The sequence below is a fragment of the Rhinolophus sinicus genome, linkage group LG04 (genome assembly GCF_036562045.2).
Source record: "Rhinolophus sinicus isolate RSC01 linkage group LG04, ASM3656204v1, whole genome shotgun sequence".
Lineage (NCBI taxonomy): Eukaryota > Metazoa > Chordata > Mammalia > Chiroptera > Rhinolophidae > Rhinolophus > Rhinolophus sinicus.
In genome coordinates, this window is record NC_133754.1 from 60,092,870 (window position 1) to 60,113,335 (window position 20,466).

Below are 20,466 nucleotides of genomic sequence, written 5' to 3' on the forward strand. Positions count from 1 at the left end.
AAAGAGAGAGCTCTGGTGTCTCTTCTCCTTATAAGGCACAGATCCTACCAGATTATGGCCTTACTCTTTTGAACTCATTTAACCTTAATTACCTTCTTATAGGTCTTATCTCCAAATACTGTCACATCAGGGATTAGGGCTTCCACAAATAAATTCAGGGTTGGGAGGTACATACAATTCAGACCATAACACAGCTCTTAAGCACAATGATCAAAAAACAAGATTGATAGAAAGAAAACAGGATAAACTGGACATCATTAAAATTGAAAATGCCTGTATTTCAAAAATACCAACGAGAAAATAAGACAGGACACATTGGAAGAAAGTAACTGCAAATCATGTATCAGATAAAGAATTTGTATCTAGAATATATAACAAATTCTCTGAATTCAAAAATAAAGAGAAAAAAATTCAGTAAAAATGGTCAAATGATATGAATAAATTTTCATCAAAGAAGATATACAAATGGCTAATAGGCTCATGACAGATGCTCAACATCATCTTTCATTAGGTTAATTCAAATGAAAGCCACAATGAAAAACACTATATTACCCATTAGAATAACTCTCGCCAAAAAGGTTAGACAACATCAAGTGTTGACAAGTAAAAAAAAACTGGAACCCTCATATATTGCTGATGGAAAATATAAGATGGTACGTCACTATGGAAAAAAGTTTGGCAGTTTCTTAAAATATTAAGCATAAACTTACCATGTGACACAGGAATTTCACAAAGAATCTACCCAAGAGAGGGAAAAATCTATGTCCACACATAAATGTTTATAACAGAATTATTCATAATATCAACTGATGAATGGGTAAACAAAATGTGTTATCTACATCTATTAAGAAATGAACATTAATGAGCTATTGATAAGTGCTAAAAAAAATGGATAAATCTAAATGAAAGAAGCCCAATATACCATATGTTTCTATTTATATGAAATATCTAGAAAAGGCAAGATTATAGACACAAAAACCAGATCAGCAGTTGCCAAGGGCTGACAATGGAAGAACAGAATTGAAAATAGGCATGAGGGAACTTCTTAATAGAAATGTTTTAAAATTGGACTGTGGTAATGTTTGTGTAATTCCATTGATGTATTAATAATCACTGAGTTGTACATACTAACAATGGGTGAAGTCTGTGGTGGGCAGATTATACCTCAACAAAAGTGTTTAAAAATAAAATGATATCAAAATATTGACCAGTTATAAGCAAGGCTTGATTCATTGTGTTTTTCTTTAATCTCCTAAGATCCTTAGCATATAGCAATGCACACAATCCAGACATAGTTGTTAAATAAATTGATGAATAAGATAAAGTATCACCTTTTCTAACAAAAATAATAGACTAAAGGGTTTCTTCTCTCTGAGAACTGGTACGTGCTGGGTGGAAATTAGAAAGGAGGCTTTAATTAAAAGAGAGTCCCCTTTACCATTTTAAAGAAAATTGTTCTCTTCATATGAATCATCTAGATATCACTCAGATAAGACCGTAATTCTTTCTCCATTATTTTCTGTATTTGAACTTTTAACAGTTTTACCATGAGGAAATGACAAATGTTAGACAAAATAGAACACTCTGACTTAGATACTTGCTTTTACCATCAAAACTTTAAATTCCTTATCATAAGGAACACTGGACACTTATATTCCCACTATAATATAACTGATATATCTCATTGCCATATAAAAACATAAGAAATTTCACATAATATTATCGATTGTTTTATAGATGATGTAATACAGAATTGTACACCTGAAATCTATGTAATTTTACTAACAATTGTCACCTCAATAAATTTAATATAAAAAAAATATATCGATTGTAAAAAATATCTCTCACATTTTCTACTTCTGAAATATCATTTGTATTTGCTTGGATTTTCTCTGGAAATACGATTTGTAGAAATGAATTTTGAGAACCTGAAAAAATAAAAAATAAAAACAGTTAATAACTGTGTCTTAAACCTGACTAAATATTTGTTCAGGTTCTTTCATAAGATTCACTTAGTATACAAATATGAGTCGTTACTGTATACGCCTATAAAAATCTTGAAAACAATTTAAAAATAGACAAGATAGTTATGAGAGACCATAAAATATGCAGGGCGTAGTATCTACTTACACAAAATTTGCTGTTCCTGAAGTAAACAGAACTAGACCAAAAATAATCAAACATATACTTCAAGGAAACTTTCCTGAATTAAAAAATTTGAAACAACAGACTAAAAACCACACTGCATTACAGGAAAATCCAACAATAATTAAAACAGACTATTCTACTAGTTATTGGCTGTCTCAGACAAAGAAATAATGCTATGGGTATACGAGCATATGAGAAAAAAAAATCACAAGTGACATCAGCAGCAAGGGGTCCTCCTGGTCTCTCCTTTTGAAGTTACAACAAGTTGGACAGCTATAATTCAACAAAGGATTCCCTGTTCAACACAAAAACACAACTGAGAGATTCGCACATTGGAATATCTGAAGGTGAGTTAATCAGAGAAAACCAGGTAGGAGGGACAGAAGAAGAATAGAGATGGGTGCAACAGACACAGACCGGAGCTCACTGCCAGACTGGGGAGCAGGGAAGGAATCGGGTTACAGTGTGCACACTCTGCAGCCCTAGGAAGCAGAGGTAGAATCAACATTCCTGCCTGAGTGTTCAGTACATACTGTGGCTGAGCCCAGTGACAGGGGCAGAGACAGAGCCCAGAGGTGTGGCAGCTGTGGTCTAGCAGCCACCATTACCAGACAGAAAACAAAACCCCAGACCTGTAGCCACCTCTGCTTAGTCTTCCAGACCTTGCCTTCCCTCACTCTCCCGGAGCATGGGCTCCAGCAGAAGCTGAAGCAGTGAATGTCAGGTTTCACAGCACATTATCTGCAGCCCTTAGAACTGGACAAGCAGAAACGTTCCTTCCTGAGAGGTAAGTACAAATTGCAGCTAATGCTAGTGACAGGGGCAGAGATATAGAGGTGTGGCAGCTGAGGTCTGGCAGCCACCATTACTGGGAGCAGAAGAAAGCCACAAACGCATGAACTGGCCCCTCCCAGCTGACACCACCACCACTCATCACGGTGCAGCCAAATGGAAGCAACTGGGACATCTCAGACAGTACAGCACTGCTGCAGTATCAAGTTGCAGGAGAGAGTGCTGGGATTTCACAGGCTTGGGACCCAATTACCCACCACATTCCCCGCACAGGGATAGTGCCCTGAGACCAAGGCAACCTGGTCACAGAGGGGACGCTCACCTACCAGGGAACACGGGACATTTTCCACTACTCCACAGAGATCCACGACATCCTAGCAGTGCAAGAGAAAATAAAAACTTGCAATTCAACGCTACCTACTGGAAAACAGAATCAACCTGCTAGATACAGAAGTGCTAAACACTCTTCAAAAAACAGATTTCATTCCCAAAAATACTAGGCAGAGAAAAGAAATACATTAAATATCTTGAATAAACATGGTAACAAGGCAACTTAGAAAGAAAATGAAAAAATCTCCAGAAAAATAAAAACATGGAAATTGTGATTTAAATGACAAAGAGTTCAAGATTGCAGTTCAAAAAAACTCAACGAGATACAAGAAAACTCAGATAGGTAGTTCAATGAACTCAGAAACAAAATCAATGAACAAAAAAAGAGTACTCTACCAAAGAGTTTGAAACTTAAAACAAAAAACAAATAGATATTCAGGAGATGAAGAATTCAATAAAAGAGATGAAAAATAAACTAGGGAGCTTAGGAAATATTGCTGACCGGTAGGAGGAAAAAATTAGTGATATTGAAGATAAAAATCTAGAAATGATACAGATGGAAGAAGAGAGGGACTTGAGGGTGAAACAAGAAAGAAACAAATAAAGAACTTTAAAAGAACTATCTGACTCCATCACAAAGAACAATATAAGAATAATGGGTATACCAGAAAAAAAAGAGAGGGAGAAAGGTACAGAGAGCCTATTCAAGCAAACAGTTGATGAGAACTTCCCAAACTTATAAAAAGAGCTAGATCCTCGAAGCCAAAAGGCAAACAGAACACCCAATTATCTCAATCCAAAAAGGCCTTCTCCAAGGCACATTATATTAAAACTGTCAGAAATTAACAACAAAAAAAGAATTCTCAAGGCAGCCAGAGAAAGGAAGACAGTAACCTATAAAGGAAACCCAATTAGATTATTTACAGACTTTTTTTTTTTTCAGCAGGAAACCTACAAGCTAGAAGAGAGTGGAATCTAACATTCAAACTATTGAAAGAGAGAAATTATCAGCTAAAAATACTATATCCAGCAAAGTTATCCTTTAGAGATGAAAAGTAAAGACCTTTCCAGACATAGAAAAGTTGAGGGAATCTACCACCACAAGACCTGCATTACACGAAATATTGAAAGGGTTTGTTCCACTTGACACAAAAAGACAAAACGATACAAAACTATGTTAAGATGTCTCACAGATAGAACCAGGAAACTGCAACCCTTATTCAGAATAGGGTATTATATACTTAAATATTACATAAAGTTTAAAGGAGGTAAAAAACATTTTTAAAAGAGAAGAACATAACAGATACTGCAATTTTGAGATGAACTCACAGCATAAAAAGGGATAATTTGTGACAAACACATAAAAGGGAAGGGAATAAAGGTCTGAATTTGCACAGGGAAATGGAGGTAAGATTCAGAAGAAAAAGGCACTACTGTATGTATATATGAAACTTTCTTTTAAAAAGCCTAAAGACACACACAAAAATGTAAAACAGAGACATATAACATAAAAAGAGGGAAAAAATCATAGAATACCACCAAAGTAAGACAACAGTTACAAACACAAAGGAAAAGAAATAATGAAGGCACAGAGCTACCAGAATTAATTAATTAATTAATTAAATGGCTATAGGAAATTCTCATAGATCAATAATCACTCTAACTATAAATGGAATGAACTCACCAATAAAAAGGCACATAGTTCAAGACTGGATCAAAACACAAAACTCAACCATATGCTGCCTTCAGCAGACACATCTCAGCTGCAAGGACAAATATAGAGTCAAAGTATACGGGTGGAAAATGATACTCGAAGTAAATGCCATCCAGAGTAAAGCAGGTATAACCATATTTATATCCGACAAAAATAGATATCAAGATAAAAAAAAAAGGTAACAAAGATGGATATCTTATAATGATAAAGGGGACAATACTTCAAAATAGACAATAGTTTAGTGGTTACCAGAGGGTAAGAGGGAGAGGGGTGGTAGATGAGGGTAAACGGGATCAAATATATGGTGAAGAAAGGAGAACTGACTCTGGGTGGTGAACACACAGTGCAATATATAGATGATGTATTACAGAATTGTACACTTGAAACCTATGTACCTTTACTAACCATTGTCACTCTGGTAAACTTTAATTTAAAAAAAATAATATATAATGCTTATCAATATATATGCATATGACATTCTGGGAAAGTAAAATTACAGAGACAGTAAAAAGACCAGTGGTTGCCAGGAGTTAGGGGGGAGGGAGGATTAGGAAGAGCATGGAGGTCTTTGGGGGCAGTGAAACTACTCTATACAGACATACTAAGAGATATTACAGATTTGATTCCAGACCACAATAAAGGGAATATCACAATGAAGCAAGTCACAGGAATTTTTGTTTCCCCGTTCAAATAAAAGTTATGTTTATACTATACTGTAGTCTATTAAGTGTGTATCATCATTATGTCTAAAAAAAGGACATACAAGGTCAATTAAGTTCGTGAACTCATCCTAGAAAGAGTGCTACATACCTCATTGCTGAATATCATTACACTATGGTCACCTTCAAAGTACTCCCCTTGGGAAGCTATGCACTGACACCAGTGCCTAGACTACCCTTCAAAGCAATTTTGGAACTCTTTCTGGAATGGCCATCAGAGCTGTCGTCGTATTACCCTTGATATTCTGAATGTCATCAAAATGTCTTCCTTTCAATATTTCTTTTATCTTCAGGTAAAGAATGAAGTCATTGGGGGCCAGATCAGGTGAGTAGGGAGAGTGTTCCAATACAGTGATTTGTTTACTGGCTAAAAACGCCCTCACAGACAGTGCCGTGGGAGCTGGTGCACTGTCGTGATGCAAGAGCCATGACTTAGCATAAAATTCAGATCATCTAACTTTTTCACGCAGCCTTTTCAGCACTTCCAAATAGTAAACTTGGTTAACTATTTGTCCAGTTGATACAAATTCGTAATGAATAATCCCTCTGATATCAAAAAAAGTTAGCAACATTGTTGCAACAAGTTTGCGAACTTAATTGTCAGACCTGAACCTTTATTGCTACAAATTCTAACCATCATCTGAGCCTTTAGTGACTCATAATCTTTTTGCTGGTGGAGGGTCTTACAGCGATGTGGATGGCTGCTGAATGATCAGGGTGGTGGTTGCTGGAGACTGAGGTGACTGTGGCAATTTCTTAAAATAAGACAATGAAGTCCACTGGATCGATTGTTTCTTCCATTCATGAACAATTTTTTTGTAGCATGCAATACTGTTTAATAGTAGCATAAAATGCTATTAAATAGAACTTCTTTCAAAATCGGAGTCAATCCTCTCAAGCCCTACTGATGCTTTATCAACTAAGTTTATGAAATATTTTAAAGGCTTTGTCATTTCAACAATCATCATAGCATCTCCACGTAGAGTAGGTTCCAACTCAAGAAACTACTTTTTTTGCTCATCCATAAGAAGCAACTACTTAGCCACTGAAGTCTTATCTTGAGATTGCAGCAATTCAGTCACATCTCTAGGCTCCACTTCAGGCTCCTCTAGAATTAGGCTCTAATTCTAGTTCTCTTGCTATTTCCACCGTATCTGCAGTTACTTCCTCCACTCCACTCTCCAAACCTCCATGTCATCCATGAGGTTTCTTTCAAACTCCTGTTACTGTTGATATTTTGACCTCTTCCCATGAACCTAGAATGGTGAATACTTTCCAAAAGGTTTTAAATGCACTTTATCTAGATCCATCAGAGGAATCACTATCTGTGGCAGCTACAGGCTTACAAAATGTATTTCTTAAATAACAAGACTTGGAAGTCGAAATTACTTTTTGATCCATGGTCTGCAGAACAGAAGTTGTCGCAGCAGACATAAAACATTAATTTTGCTGTACCTCTCCATCAGTGCTCTTGGATGACCAGGCACATTGTCAATAATCAGTAATATTTTGAAACGTGTATTTTATTCTGAGCAGTAGGTCTCAACAATGGGCATAAAATATTCAGTAAACCATGGTGTAAACAGATATGCTGTCATCCAGGCTTTGTTTTTCCATTTGTAGCGCACAGGCAGAGTACACTTAGCATAATTCTTAAGGGCCCTAGGATTTTCACAATGGTAAACAAGCATTAGCTTCAACTTAAAGTCAACAGCTAACAAGAGAGTCAGCCTCTCCTTTGAAGCTAGGCGCTGACTTCTCCTTTCTAGCTATCAAAATCTTAGATGGCATCTTCTTTCAATATCAGGTTGTTTCATCTATTAATACAATGAAAATCTGTTGTTTAGCGTAGCCACCTTCATTAATTACCGGAGCTAGATCTTCTGGGTAACGTGCAGCACTTGCTGCTTCACAGGGCACTTTTGTTATGGAGATGGTACCGTATTTCCCCGAAAATAAGACCTCGCAGGACCATCAGCTCTAATGGGTCTTTTGGAGCAAAAATTAATATAAGACCCGGTATATATTATATTATATTAATTATATTATATTACATTATACCTTATATTATAGTAAAATATAATATTACAGTCTTATATTATAGCTAAATAAGACCGGGTCTTATATTAGTTTTTGCTCCAAAAGACACATTAGAGCTGATGGTCCAGCTAGGTCTTATTTTCGGGGAAACACGGTATCTTTCCTTAAACCTCATGAACCAATCTCTGCTACCTTTAAACTTTTCTTCTGCAGCTTCCTCACATCTCTCAGCCTTCATAAAATTGGAGAGTTAGGGCTTGCTCTGGATTAGGCTTTCAGTTAAGGAATGTTGTGGCTGGTTTGATCTATCTAGACCATTCAAACTTTTTCATATCAACAATAGGCTGTTTTGCTTTCTTTCAGTCATGTGTTCACTAAAGTAGCACCTTTAATTTCCTCCAAGGACATCCCTTTGCATTCACAACTTGTCTGTGTGGCACAAGAGGCATAGTTTTTGGCCTATCTTGGCTTTCAACATATCCTCCTCACTAAGCTTAATCTTTCCAGCTTTTGATTTAAAGTGACAGATGTGTGACTTTCTTTCACTTGCACACTTAGATGCCATTGTAGGGTTATTAACTGGCCAAATTTCAATACTGTTGCATCTCAGGAAATAGGGAGTCCTGAGGAGAAGGAGGAAGACAGGAATGGAGCATCCAGAACAAACTTATTAAGTTCCCATCTTATATGGACACGATTCATGATGCACAAAACAATTACAATAGTAACATTAAAGATCACTGATCACAGATCACCATAACAAATACAGTAATAATGAAAAAGTTTGAAATATTGCAGAAATTACTAAAATGTGACATAGAGACATGAAGTGAACAAATGCTTTGGAAAAGTGGCACCAATTGACTTGCTCAACACACAGTTGCCAGAAACCTTCAATTTGTAAAAAACGCAATATATCTGATGTGCAAAAAAATGAGGTACAAAAAAATGAGGTATGCCTGTATACAATAATGGTGGATACATGTCATTATACATTCTGTGAAAATCCAGAGAATGTTCAGCACCAACAGTGAACCCTAAGGTAAACTATATACTCTGGGTGATAATAATGTGTCATTGTGGGATCATCAATTGTAACAAATGCACCAGGTGGTATAGGATGTCAATAATAGAGGTTGTATATATGTGAGGACAGAGGTAAGAAATCTCTGTACCTTCCTTCAGTTTTGCTGTGAACCTAAAATGCTCTAAAAAATAAAGTTTATCCATTTTTTTAAAATGGTTAAGATGGTAAATTTTATGTTATGTGTATTTTACCACAATTTAAAATAAATTTAAAAAAAAATGTAATACAAGTATGAGTAAAAGATCTATTAAAGTTCAAGATAGACCAATGGATTTTAATGTAGCATTTAAGAAAAATCCATTGGTATGTTTTAGATTCCACACTGCAACTTTTATCATCTATCAAGTTTTAGTGTAATATTCAAAGGAGAATACTGGTAATTATCTGAAAAGGCTATTAAAATACTTCTCCCTTTACCAATTACATACACTGATTTTCTTCGTATACTTCAAATAAAACATAGCAACAGATTGAATGCAGAAGTAGCTTTGAGAATCTAGCTGTCATACATTAAGCCAGTCCAGGTGTACTATCAGCCTTTCCAAGTGAAGGCAAAAAGGTACTGACTTTCCTGATCAACAGGAATACTAAAGAAGGCACTACATAAATCTGTAACAATAAAGAAGGCACTATTTATAGGCATGGAGTCAAGGACAGTGTGTGGATTCAACACGACAGAGTACTATGGAATGGCAGTGCCGTTAATAGCTCTGAAGTCTTGAAGAAACCTCCATCCTCATCCACTTGATTTACTACAGGTACGATAAGAGTATTAAAGGACTAGTATGTGGAACAATTAGAACTTATCAATATGTGCCTCTGTTACAGGACAAATTCCAGCAAACCATACAAAATCCTAACGAACCAGTGCTAGATTATTACAATCACCTAGAAGTTGCTTTTAAGCAGTTTTTAGGCTTAGAGAAAATTGATGCTTCTACTTACTTGCTTTTCTTTTTTTTTTCTTTTCTTTTTTTAATTTTATTTTATTAAATTTATTGGGGTGACAATTGTTAGTAAAATTACATAGATTTCAGGTGCTTTTCAATGCCATGTTCCTTAGTGGGTTAGATGAAGAACTGAGAACCTTAGTTAAATGACATCATACGATTGGCTTACAATGGCCTCTAATAAATAAACTACTTATTAACCTTGCAAATGGCTAGAACCATCCATAAATCAGCCAAGAGCAAAGCTGCTCAAATTACGAATTTGCAACTCCAACAGCTATCTGCCTCAAATAGGAGGCCCCAAAGAAAAGAAGAAAAATTTCCTAGGCAGACTCCATCTTCACAAGGCATTTGCCATTATTTGCAAACAACCAGGTCCTTGGGAGAAAAATATTGTCCAAAATTAAAGTGAAAGCCTTATCAACAGGCAGAGGTTCCTTGTATGGTTCCATTTCATGAATTGCCTAAGAAATTAATAAAGCACCTACCACTTATTTCAAACATGCATTCAGACTAGGGATGCTCTGAGGAATATCCAGAGGTTTTATTTTTCAATCTTCCCTTTGAATTCTTTGGGCAAAGTAGAACTAACAATTAGGGAAGAAATCATTAGAGCCCTCATTGATGCCGGGGCAACTTCATCAGTTTTTAACCCCACCAGCCTCTCAATATCTTTTCCTCATAGCATAGAAAAAAATCAAAATTCTGCGGGGTTCTAATCATGTCATGGAAAGAAATATACAAGTCTCTCCCTTGGCCTTTTACCATGTTTCCCTGAAAATAAGACCGGGTCTTATATGAAGTTGTGCTCCAAAAGATGCATCAGGGCTTATGTTCAGGGGATGTAATCCTGAAAAATCATGCTAGGGCTTACTTTCCGGTTAGGTCTTATTTTCGGGGAAACACAGTAGTATAGGTCCCTTACAGGGATCACTCCAATTTCTCCTTGTGACCTCTGCCCCAGTACATTTAATCAGGCAAGATATTTTAGGCAAATTCCAGGCTAGTATCTTGTTTCTTCTAAGGGATAAACTAATCTCAAGACACTTGACTCTTCTGATAGCTCTCCCTAAACAGCAGTTGAAATTTAAAATTCCAGTTATGATGGCTATGACAGCTGACCAAACCAATAAATTGCTAGAATCCATTCCTCCTAATTTGTGATCACAACCCTCTAATGATCTCGTATCACAAAATCTTAATTACCTCCCAAAGTTACCATTTCTAAACAGCATCACCATTAGTATAAATGATACTAAAGATTCGAAACAAATAGAGATGGGCAACATGCCACCGTAGAAGAAATGCAAAGATAGAAAGATGTTCATTGTACTTATGATGTGTGATCAAAAATACAGTGAATGTTTAAATTTAAAAAATGCATTACAGTAAAAGATACATTGCCATTAATCCCCCTTACTTCGAACACACTTATCCCACCTTCCTTGCCACTTTCTGAAGAAGTTCTGGAAGTCCTCTTTCGTGTCTTTACTTCATCCTCCATCATGACAACGCTCCATGTCACATATCACTTTGGGTACAGCAATTTCTGACAAATAAAAACATTATAGTGTGTCCTCGTCCACCTTATTTACTGGATCTGGCACTGTGCGACTTCTGGCTCTTCCCCAAAATCAACATGATCATGAAAGGTAAACGTTTTGAATCGATTCAGGATATTGAGGCAGTCACAACAATGCAACTAAAGACATTAATGAAAGACTTCCAGAACTATTTCAGAAAGCAGCAAGACTGATGGGATAAGTGTGTCTGAAGTGAGAAAGAGAAGTATTTTGAAAGAGATTAATAGCAATGTGTCTTTTACTGTAATACATTTTTTAAACATTCACCGTATTTTATCACCTCTACAGTTCCAAAACCAAATTATGGTATGGGCCAGATGGATGTCCAGTCCTGTCAGACATCACCCAGGAAACAATATTAAAATTAATCCATAAAATAACACATTGAGGCACACATAAAATGTTGGGTTGGGGACAGACTTTTTGGAAAACTTCTCCCAGAATTGCCTCAGAGGTGTCGTCTGCCCAAACTATAACAGGTAAACCTATCCACACCTCAATGGGTCATTTCCATTTACCAAAGGACCCTTTGAGATATGACAATTTTATTCAGCTGTCCCGTTCCCAGGGTTATAAAAGTGTTTTTGGTGATGGTTTGCATGTACTCTTATTGGGTAGAAGCATTTCTCTCTCAAAAGGCTATAGCCTTTGCTGTGGCCAAATCCTGTTAGAAAAAATCATCTCCACCTGGGGAATTCTATTAAGAGTTGCACAATGACAGAGGCACCATTTCACTGGCCAAATTCTTAACACAGTTTGTTAATATTTGGCCTATTTTACAACATTTTCAATGTGCCTATCACCCTCAGTCTTCTAGACTGGTTGAAAGGACAAAATGCCATTATAAAAAAAAAAAAAACTTGGTAAATTTGTATAGGTCTTTAATCTTCCTTGGCCAGTTACTGCCCATTGTTTTAATGAATCTAAGATCTATACCCTTTGGTAGACATAACTATCACCATTTGAAATTGTTCCTAAGCATCTGATGGTATTGGATTGCACTTGTATGTTTATGAACCCCTCCTTGTCAAAGGAGATATGTTGTCTTAGTGTAAGGATTACCTGAGGCTTTAAGAAAAAAAGCCAACTAGTCCAGCAGTCTTTTCACAGTATACTCCCAAGAGACGGAGACCTGTTCCACCATAACTTACATCCTGGAGATTTTGTCCATTGGAAAGGACATCCATAAAGCTTCTCTACAACTCTGGTGGAAGGGACCTTAGCAGGTACTTTTAACTAATCTTTGTGCCACCAAACCTAAAGGCATTGATTCTTGGATTCATGTTTCTCATTTAAAGAAAGTTCCAACACCAGAAAGTTCTGTCCCCATTGGAGACCTAAAGCTCAAAATTTCCAAGGAGCAGAAGCAGACACATCCGAATAGACAGGTTTCCCAAGATTCTGGACCAGGCCAGTATAATCCCATGTTTTTCCAACCAGACAATTTATCATTATTTTTGCAACCCTTCTCTTAAATCATTTTGTTGGAGGAACTCTTTTATCTACTTTTCTAAGTTCAATTTGTAACGTATGGTGGTAACACCTTGCAATTCAGAAAAACTTGCTATATTATATTGGTAGGTGCCTTGTAAAATCACATCTGCACATCAACTGTTTTATTTCACTTAGAACTCACATTAGCTAGTACAGTAGTCACCTTTCTTGAGTTCTTACATTGAATCTCATTAAGCTCTTGGTTTGGCCTCTTACCTCTTTTTGTAACCCTCATTGCTAAAAATTATACTTTATTATACCCTTTTGTTCCTTCCCTGCAGAAACTTCCTGAATCTGCAAGTGTCACTGACTTGTTGGATCTATACGACAACAAACCACACACATGAGATTCCTGAATTGGGGGCCTGGCCTCTATCCCTAGAAGGATGGAAAAAGTTGACTGGTAAAAATGCAGGGTTCTCTTTTGGCCTCTTTGAAAGCACATATTGACATCCCTCTGGAAAACAAGCCCCAGATATGACTATCTTCCACTGTGACCTCCTTGCTCATAAAGGTATACCCCTTACTCAGATCTGGACATTGACTAGTAACCTTTCCTTATGTTTTAAAAACAGAAATGGTACAAGTAAAACATTGTTATCTTCTATTAGATGTCTATAACTACAATTTTATGCTTCAGATGACCATGAGTTCACTCTGTGTTGGAGTCTGCATGACTACAATATAACCTCTCATAACATGTCTTCCTGGTAGGGCAATGAGATCTATAATGGAATGCAATATTGGGAAGATGTGCTTCCCCTTAATGAAACAATGTAGTGTATTGACCAAAATCCAGAGAATGGTGGAAACTAAATTCTACCTACCTTTTTACTGGAAGTTCCCCACTTCTCACGAAAATTCGACTCAAAATAATCAAACTGATTTGTTGTTTCAAACATTATTTTGTGTTGCAGGACAAATTATTACTGTATACAAGTTATGTTGGAACAAATGATATGAGAAAAGTCAGTTTTTTGGAGTTTGAGTGGAGTTCAAAAGTTTCTGGGGTGCTTTTCGAGTGTAAGAAATTTTGAGGCAGTTTGGTGAAGTGCATGACAGATCTACAAGAAAGGCCAAACCCAAATTCAAAGTAAGAGATTTGTCCTTGAGTTTATTAAAATTACATTTCCCAAAAATAAGATCCAACCGGACAATCAGCTCTAATGCGTCTTTTGGAGCAAAAATTAATGTAAGACCTGGTCTTATTTTACTATAAGACCAGTTATAATATAATGTAATATAATAAATACAACATAATACCAGGTCTTATGTTAATTTTTGCTCCAAAAGACGCATTAGAGCTGATGGTCTGGCTAGTTCTTATTTTCAGGGAAACACGGTAATCTACTCTCATGAGTTACTTCTCTATCCCAACCGAGAGCCCAAACACGGCCCAGTTTCCAGGGCAAAAGAAACCAAAAAGTAGGGGAGGACTCCGAGTTTCTTACTGAGTAGGGCCAGTTTGACGAAAGCAGTTACAGGCTGAAAGAAGGAAATAACCTTCCTCCAGCCCCAGACCCGAGTAACAAGGGTCTCCACTGGCTTACCAGGTCTTGACGCTAGCAAGCCACCGAGCCCGGCAAACAGAATCATTAAGCGGAACATGGTGCGGCTTCTCGGCTCCGAGCCCCGTCCTCGGCCGGCTGTCGTTGGGCCCTCGAGCCAGGCCCGACCAGCACCGGCCTGGAACGCCCGGCCCCAGGGGGCAGCCTCCCCGCGCCCCCACGAGGCGGCGCTCTCGCGAGGCCGCGGGGCCTGGTCTTCTGCGTCCGGTACTAACAGCGACTAGCAGCCGGCAGTGGTGCCGCCTTAAACCCCTCCCCGCGTAGGCCGCAGCCGCTCTCCCACCCGAGGCCCGCCCCACCTTGTGGCCCTCCGCTCATCGGACGTTACCCTCCCCAGCCGCTCCTCGCGGTCGTGGTCCCTCCCAAACCTTTCCCTTCGTATTGATGGGCCTGAAAGAACACGTTCATTACGTGTCGCTTTGTATCGGACACTGCTAGGTGCTTAAAAATACGAATGTGTAATACTTTCTGAATTAAAAGCTGTACGAATGAATTAAAAACTGTACGAACGCGGACACACAACACACACAAATACATACACATTTATAAAAGCTCGGTTTCTAAAATTAAAAAAAAAAAAAAAAAAACTAACTAGATGTGTAAAAAAAAAAGATTCCAAGAAAGGAGAAAGTGAGATTTTATCTCCAACAAGAGCCTGCTATGCTTTTTTCCCCCATACCTACTGCCTAAATGCACTTTGTAACCAAACTGTGTCTACTTTTCTTCCAATCAATCTGGTTCTCCACAGGCCCTTGGCTATAATTCATGTGATGTCATTCTCTTGTTCAGTAACTTCTCAGGACAATGTATATTCATTCATTCGTGTAGTGAATGAGATGGACAAGATTCTTGCCCATAGTTACAAAATACTTATGTTACAGTAGAAAATTCTAACCAAATTCGTCAACACAGTATTCAACACTTTTTTACATTGGAACCCAAGCTGCCACCTCTTTTCCCCTACCTGCAATGCTTTGGCCACCTTGACTTCTGGTCTTTCCTGAATGAACATTGCCACCTTATTCCCTTAGACTGCCAACGCCTCCTCCCTCCCAGCCTCACCTCCAGTCTCCATCTATATGCACTATCTTTTAACTCTTTTCAAATCCCAAAGAATGAATTTCTCATACTAATTTACAGAAAGGCGGGCAAACTGAAAGTCTCCATGGGAACACAGAAAAGTTCATTTAGAGAATCACCACACCTAAACTGACAGTTAAGATGCAACTTTATGGATGCACAGGGTTTCAACAGGTCAATCTAAGCCAGAAAAGGAATAGCATAAGCAAAAACAAGGCAACAAAAATATACACCTAGCTTGTATCTCAACAGAAACAGACAATACTTGACTAACAATGCTTAGACAGTTGAGTCAAAATCTGATTTCATCTTCCTTCATAGCATTAGAACAATTACACTAAATGTTTAGACTTGTCAATTAAAGTATTTTGAATGAATTTCTAGTTCTTTTATTTCTGTTATTTCCCTCTCCTAAACCTTTGCTGTCTAAATCTTTAATAGAACAGACTTTATATTATTCTTATTCTTGTATATGGCTCTCTCCATAACAGGATGGATCCAGAACATGTATCACAGTACCTAATATAGTACCTGCAAAATGGTAGTTTCCATAAATATTTATGGAATTTAATAAAATCTGATTTGTGCTTAGAAAACCTGGATTGTGCTTAACTATATGGTTAGAGACCCAGGCATTTGCTTGATAGGGAAGGAAAATGCAATACCCTGAACAAGACAAGTTTGTGAACACACAGCCAAACAGTGTCATCAAAGTTGCATATAATTTATCCTTGATTATTAAGGCATCTTCAACGGACATGAAGATTCTTCCTTTGGGATTGTTTATAATTTTAATGTATATCTGACTGTCAAAATAATGTGCCTTCTTCAGAGAACTGAAATATCTGTGAAAGTTCTGTCTTCTTCAAAACTAATCTGTTTTTCATTAATAACAAAAAGACATATACAATTTGGCAGAAGTCTAAAAAGTTAGTGAATAATATACATAAAAGTTCAACTAATATAGTTTTATCTAAAACTAGTATGATGTTTTAATTAAGAAGATTATAAATAGCTGAGTACTTAGGAAGTTAATAGGCGACACAAAACAGAATTTCAAGTATTTTATTTACTGTAAATGTTATATTTGCATATATATACACACAAATCAAATTTTTTTGGAAAAACTAATGAAATTCCATTAATAAACCTATTATTAAAATTTATTATGAAAGGTTATGTAAAATTTTTAAGTGCTTAAAATTTTACCATCCATACCATTTCTTCCATAGTAAAAATTCAGTTTTTAACAAGGTTTGGATGATAACTCAGATACCACCATAACTTTCTTGCACTTATCTAAGAAAATTTTTTTTCCTTCCTTTCTCCAGCCTAATTTCTTTGAAAATATTACTGTCAACAGAGACATGATCCAGCACACCTTAGTAAATGTAAACATTCTAAATTATATTAATAGCAAGCTTTGAAGTTTCAGATTTTAGACTTAAAGTGCTCATGAAATTCTCAAGTGGTTTTGTAACAGCTCAACTGATTGAAGATATAATTGATCCTGCTTTATTACAGCCATGAATTAACAGTTTATCTGATTAGTTCTATTAAATACTTTGTACTTTAAAGTTTATACTTTATTAAAATAATGCTATTGTAAAAGGATGTCATGTTTTAACATGATTCACAATAGAATTCTATTATTAAATTAACTTTTCTAATATTCATTATCCACAGATAGATCCATAGAATCTATTGTCCATAGAGTCCATTGAATTATTTATCCATAGAATGACAATAAAAATGGAAGATAATAACTATGTGTGAATACACACATATACACTTTTAGTGTATTCTGTACTTTAAAAATAACATTATGATCTTAATTGTGGGTTTTGTGCATTCTTTTGAAGACAGAATGAACCTTTATTCATATAGTGAATGAGATAGACAAGATTCTAGCATATGATGATTAGTCTGTGCAAGATGAAAAACATTAGATATTCTTGGCAGGTAATTAGTCGGTTTTCATAGGTATTAAATTATCAGATGTTCAACCTGAAACTATATTAATAACTAAGGTCAAAATTCAGAATTACATTTAAGCACATAATAACAAAACTTAAACCAATACAGTTAATTTAAGAATCATTACAGTAACATGTTCAAAATAACATAATCCATGTTAGGTGCATTAACTTCACAGATGACTGAATAACACTGATTCAGTGACAGAAATGGAAAAGTTATTCTAAATTCCCTGGCTTTAATGAATTTCTTATGTTTCTCAATTCCCACGACTCAATTTCTGTTTTTCTGTGTGTTTTTTCTTTTGTTTAGTTTTGCAGTATTTTATTTTCATTCATAGTTGCAGCAGGAAGAAAGGTTTTTCAAGAAAATATCAGGAGAAAAAAAAAGTTTTAGCTCAGTTCCCTGAAGATATCTGCAAAAGGAAAGGTAAAACAATCAAGTGAGGGAACTATATAAAGGAGGTGCAGGAGCAGGACGAGCAGGAATTAAGTTTCCCTGAGATGATACTTTCGGTTGTGGCGGAGGTGGCCTGTGAGAGGAAAAAAGACAATCATGTGTTTCAACTGAATGGAATAATGCTACATTCATTACAAACCCAACATAACACCATCCTGAACACTACTGACAATCCTCAGGGTACATTACATTCTGAGATTATTACTAATCTAATTACTAATCTAATAAGGAAGACTCCAAAAAGAGCCTAAAAATGGAGTGCCTACTTTAATGCTATTCTATAATTAACAAAGTTGTATGAGGGTTTTGGTTTATGTTTTTAAAAAGAATACACATCAAATTTGAAAGATAAACAGTAAAGGACAAGTGAGAACACTATGTGGATTAAGCACCTCTTGTGTTGGTATGATTTAAAGGCAGGTAATTACTGTAACTGTAAACCTTATATATATACATAAAGCTGAAATTCCAGCTCTCTCAAACATACCATCCATTCTGAGAATTAAACCTGCTTTGACTTCTATACATGTCCTTCTCAATCTTCATACTTTAATCTGAGTATACCCTTTCCTTAATCACTTCACCCAATTCTGGTATACCTCTAATCCAGTAACATACTAGAACATAGCTGGTGGATATCTGTCTCACAATTTATATGTTCTTCTCTTGATGCTTAGTTGGATTTCAACCCACTCTTATTGTATCATAAAGATTATACGAAAACCCACTTCACTGCTGCAATTCAATTGTAATTTGAAGGACTTTTGGGAGGTGGAGTGGATGGAATGCATTTTATGTGATGCGAAATCTAATAATAAATTGTATCCTTTCTTGCTGATTTTAAGCCCATCTATTGAGTCTTTCATTTGATTCTTTTTTTTTTTAAGTTTCTACTTCTGTGCTGAAATTCTCAATCTTAATTAATTCCATGACATAATCATCAGTTATTTTAAAGTCCAGGTCTGATAACTCTATTAACTGGATACCCTCTGAGTCTGTTTCTGTGATCGACTGCTTTTCTTGATTTTAGTCAACATTTTCTTTTCTTATATGTCTGGCTTTTTTTTATTGGGAGCCAAATATAAAAACCCATAGAAATAAACTGAGGATCTAGTTCACCCTTACTCCTGGGTTGTAATACAAAGCCCGGGATGTACGGCAGGGCTCCAATTATTGTCCCTTCAGCCCTGGGAGTGTGTTGAAAGCTCTCCTCAGCTTCCTTCCCTCTCAGTTATCACTTTCTGAATAGATGCACACATCTAGCACAGAACACCGGCCCCAAAAGCTGGTATCATAGACAGACTGCCTTCCTCTCCTGGACCTTAGCTCCACAATTCCTTATTTCCCTGGTAGTGGTCTGATGCCTAGTCCAACCTATCTGGTTTCACACTGCTGGTTATTTTAAAGGTCCTTGTTTCGGAAGGACCTTTGGAGATGTAAATTGTAGTAATTATATCAAAGGCCGCAGCAGCAGTCGACTATCTTGCTGAAGCCTCTTCACAATTTCATTTTGACACTACACTAATATGACAATACTTACATAAAATTATTAAAAGCTTTTCTGTAAATAGAGCTCTATCTAAAATGTTGGCAATAAATACTTGGGTCTAAATTAAATTAAAATACAAGGGAAAATATTAGACATTAACCCTAGGTTTTATTCTAGTCAAGTAATCTAAGCAAATTCACGTCAGACCTTGATGGGAACTGCTGAGGCTGCTTGGCTGCATAAGTTGGTACTGGAAATCTGTTTGCATGTATGGGCTAAAAAGGAAAAAAAAAAGTTATTATCATAATATACTCATAAATAGATTTTCTATATAGTTTATTTTCCGTATAATAGTAATCAGTATAGTTATAAATCAGTGAATTGATGACTTACTTATAATGCTGATGTTTAAAAATATTTTGCTTATTTAACATCTTTGCCATTGAATGTAGAATATTTAATTCTTCTAAGGCTATATATTTTTTAAATTCAATATTACTAAAGTCTTATAATCTTGGTTCTAATCAACTGCATTCATTAAATATGTCAACTACATTGACATACTTCCTATGTCAATATATTTTAAATTAAATCTCCCAAAAATTTATTGCCAAATCTACACAGTACCTAATTGATACTACAAATACCACTAATCTACAACTGTAGAATTTGGAATTCATGATATTCTTCCTTAACAAGGTAGTTGAAATGAAGTTTTACAACAAAACGAGACTCTATAACATGGCCTCAAATAAGAAAAATTTTTCACATGCCACATTACATTAGGAAAAGTTAGGGAAGATCAGAATTAATTACAAATCACTGATGAAGTGGGCTTGACTACGATATTATCCACTATGTACTGTTATTTCCTAAAGTTCTGTGAGTGGCAGAATATACACAGTGTTGAAGAAAAGCTTCAACATTCTCTGGGTCCCACTATGAAACGGGCTAATGTTTTGCCACACAGAGTGATTAGCTTATACTGTAAAACTGGAGAAGGGAAGCAAAAAAAAGGCCTCCATCTCCTTCCACC

General features: G+C 36.2%; 2 protein-coding genes across 2 annotated transcripts in view; both read right to left on the reverse strand.

Annotated features, from left to right (window-relative positions):
• LOC109439478 (disintegrin and metalloproteinase domain-containing protein 32) overlaps positions 1-14,465 on the reverse strand; it is a 150,504-nt gene extending 136,039 nt beyond the window's left edge. Inside the window, exons 1-2 of the mRNA XM_074331501.1 lie at positions 14,309-14,465; positions 1,849-1,928 (exon numbers count right to left, since the gene is read on the reverse strand). Of these exons, the coding sequence (XP_074187602.1) occupies positions 1,849-1,928; positions 14,309-14,465 (237 nt within the window). The remainder of the gene's footprint in view (positions 1-1,848; positions 1,929-14,308) is intronic.
• A 2,091-nt stretch (positions 14,466-16,556) lies between these two features.
• Positions 16,557-20,466, reverse strand: part of ADAM9 (ADAM metallopeptidase domain 9) — a 98,088-nt gene continuing 94,178 nt past the window's right edge. Inside the window, exons 21-22 of the mRNA XM_019748146.2 lie at positions 19,638-19,705; positions 16,557-18,014 (exon numbers count right to left, since the gene is read on the reverse strand). Coding sequence (XP_019603705.2) covers positions 17,921-18,014; positions 19,638-19,705 — 162 coding nt within the window. The 3' untranslated portion in view covers positions 16,557-17,920. The remainder of the gene's footprint in view (positions 18,015-19,637; positions 19,706-20,466) is intronic.